Genomic DNA, 2,867 nt, shown 5'->3' with positions numbered 1-2,867 from the left:
CCAATGGCCCCATTCTATCCAATGGCCCCATTCTATCCAATGGCCCCATTCTATCCAATGGCCCCATTCTATCCAATGGCCCCATTCTATCCAATGGCCCCATTCTATCCAATAGCCCCATTATTCCCTATGGCCCCATTATTCCCTATGGCCCCATTATTTCCAATGGGGCTCCCATTATCCCCTATGGCCCCCATTGTATCCTATGGCCCCCATTGTACCCAATGGCCCCATTATCCCCTATGGCCCCATTATCCCCTATGGCCCCATTGTATCCTATGGCCCCATTGTACCCGATGGCCCCATTCTTCCCTATGGCCCCATTATTTCCAATGGGGCTCCCATTGTATCCTATGGCCCCATTGTATCCTATGGCTCCCATTATCCCCTATGGCCCCATTGTAGCCAATGGCCCCATTATCCCCTATGGCCCCATTATTCCCTATGGCCCCATTACATCCAATGGCTCCCATTATTTCCATTATCCCCTATGGCTCCCATTGTACCCTATGGCCCCATTGTAGCCAATGGCTCCCATTATACCCAATGGCGCTGCTCTCTGTCGCCCCCTGCAGACGAGCGCGAGTCGGTGCAGATGAAAACCTTCGTCAAGTGGCTCAACTCGCACCTGGCGCAGATCGACTGTCACGTGACCGACCTGTACCGGGACCTCAGGGACGGGGTGATACTGACCCGGTTATTAGGGCTGCTGTCGGGGGAGACAATGGTGAGATCCTATATGGGATCCTATAACCTGTAATGGGATCCTATAACCCATAATGGGATCCTATAGCCTGTAATGGGACCCCATAACCCATAATGGGATCCTATAGCCTGTAATGGGACCCTATAACCCTAATGGGGTGATACTGACCCAGTTATTGGGGCTGCTGTCCGGGGAGACAATGGTGAGACCCTATAGGTTATATGGGATCATATAGACCCTATAACCCATAATGGGATCCTATAGCCTGTAATGGACCCTAATGAGACCCCATAACCTGTAATGGGACCCTATAACCCTAATGGGGTGATACTGACCCGGCTATTGGGGCTGTTATCGGGGGAGACAATGGTGAGATCCTATATGGGACTATATGGGATCCTATAGGTTATATGGGATCCTATAGGTTATATGGGATCCTATAGACCCTATAACGGGATTATATGGGATCCTGTAACCTGTAATGGACCCTAATGAGACCCTATAACCTGTAATGGGACCCTATAACCCTAATGGGGTGATACTGACCCGGCTATTGGGGCTGTTGTCCAGGGAGGACATGGTGAGATCCTATATGGGATTATATGGGATCCTATAACATATAATGGGATCCTATAGCCTGTAATGGGACATTATAGACCCTATAACCCATAATGGGATCATATAACCTGTAATGGGACCCTATAACCCATAATGGGGTGATACTGACCCGGTTATTAGGGCTGTTATCGGGGGAGGACATGGTGAGACCCTATAAGGGATTATATGGGATCATATAGACCCTATAACCCATAATGGGACCCTATAGCCTGTAATGGGACCCTATAACCCTAATGGGGTGATACTGACCCAGTTATTGGGGCTGTTATCGGGGGAGACAATGGTGAGATCCTATAAGGGATCCTATAACTTATATGGGATCCTATAAGTTATATGGGATCCTATAACCCATAATGGGATCCTATAACCTGTAATGGGACCCTATAGACCCTATAACCCATAATGGGACCCTATAACCTGTAATGGGACCCTGAGACCCCCACCCCAAATGGGGTCCTTAAAGGGATGTAATGACCCCATTGATCCCAATGGGATTTTAGGACCAGATTTGGGGTCTCTATAGGGTCTTAACCCCCCCATTGATCCCAATGGGATTTGGGGTCCTTATAGGGTCTGATTTGGGGTCCTTATAGGGATTTGATGCCTCCATTCATTCCAATGGGGGTTTGGGGCCCATTTGGGATCCCTATAGGGATGTAATGATTCCATTGATCCCAATGGGATTTTGGGGTCCTTATAGGAATTCGATGGTCCCATTCACCCCAATGGGATTTCGGGCCCCATTTGGGGTCTCTATAGGGTCTTAATCCCCCCATTGATCCCAATGGGATTTGGGGTCTCTATAGGGGTTTTATTCCCCCATTGATCCCAATGGGATTTTGGGGTCCTTATAGGGTCTGATTTGGGGTCCTTATAGGGATGTGATGGTCCCATTGATCCTAATGGGATTTTGGTCCCCATTTGGGGTCTCTATAGGGATGTAATGACCCCATTGATCCCAATGGGGTTTGGGGTCCCTATAGGGTTTTATTCCCCCATTGACCCCACAGTGATTTTGGGTTAAATTCTGCCCTTTTTGGTCCATTCCAGCCCCGTCCGACCCGCGGCCGGATGCGGATTCACTCATTGGAGACTGTGATCAATGGATCCCAATGGGGGTTTGGGGTCCTTATAGGGTTTGATTTGGGTTCCTTATAGGGATTCGATGCCTCCATTCATTCCAATGGGGTTTGGGGTCCTTATAGGGTTTTAACTCCCCTATTCACCCCAATGGGATTTTGGGGTCTGATTTGGGGTCTCTATAGGGTTTTAACCCCCCCATTGATCCCAATGGGATTTTGGGCCCCATTTGGGGTCTCTATAGGGTTTTAATCCCCCATTGACCCCAATGGGATCTCAGGGTCTGATTTGGGGTCTTTATAGGGTTTTAATGCCCCCATTGATCCCAATGGGATTTTAGGGTCTTTTTGGGGTCCTTATAGGGATTCGATGGTCCCATTGATCCCAATGGGATTTTAGGACCTGATTTGGGATCTCTATAGGGTTTTAATCCCCCCATTGATCCCAATGGGGTTTGGGGTCC

At 48.8% G+C, this 2,867-nt stretch overlaps 1 protein-coding gene across 1 annotated transcript; it reads left to right on the top strand.

The window, feature by feature from the left end:
- Positions 1–475: 475 nt before the first annotated feature.
- Positions 476–2,497, top strand: LOC116652727 (spectrin beta chain, non-erythrocytic 4-like). The gene is made up of 2 exons (XM_032441958.1): positions 476–727; positions 2,375–2,497. Exons 1-2 carry the CDS (start codon positions 491–493, stop codon positions 2,480–2,482), a joined length of 345 nt encoding a protein of 114 aa, XP_032297849.1. The 5' UTR covers positions 476–490; the 3' UTR covers positions 2,483–2,497.
- The last annotated feature ends 370 nt before the right edge of the window (positions 2,498–2,867 follow it).

The sequence above is a fragment of the Coturnix japonica genome, unplaced genomic scaffold, assembly GCF_001577835.2.
Source record: "Coturnix japonica isolate 7356 unplaced genomic scaffold, Coturnix japonica 2.1 chrUnrandom993, whole genome shotgun sequence".
NCBI lineage: Eukaryota > Metazoa > Chordata > Aves > Galliformes > Phasianidae > Coturnix > Coturnix japonica.
This window is presented reverse-complemented; position numbering and strand designations above follow the sequence as displayed.

What these genes read in the sequence shown, in the direction of transcription:
- LOC116652727 (XM_032441958.1), top strand. Translation starts at nt 491, where the DNA reads ATGGCTCCCATTGTACCCTATGGCCCCATTGTAGCCAATGGCTCCCAT. An exon ending in TGCTGTCGGGGGAGACAATG is followed by an intron (nt 728 to 2,374) that starts GTGAGATCCTAT and finishes GGTCCATTCCAG; the next exon opens with CCCCGTCCGACCCGCGGCCG.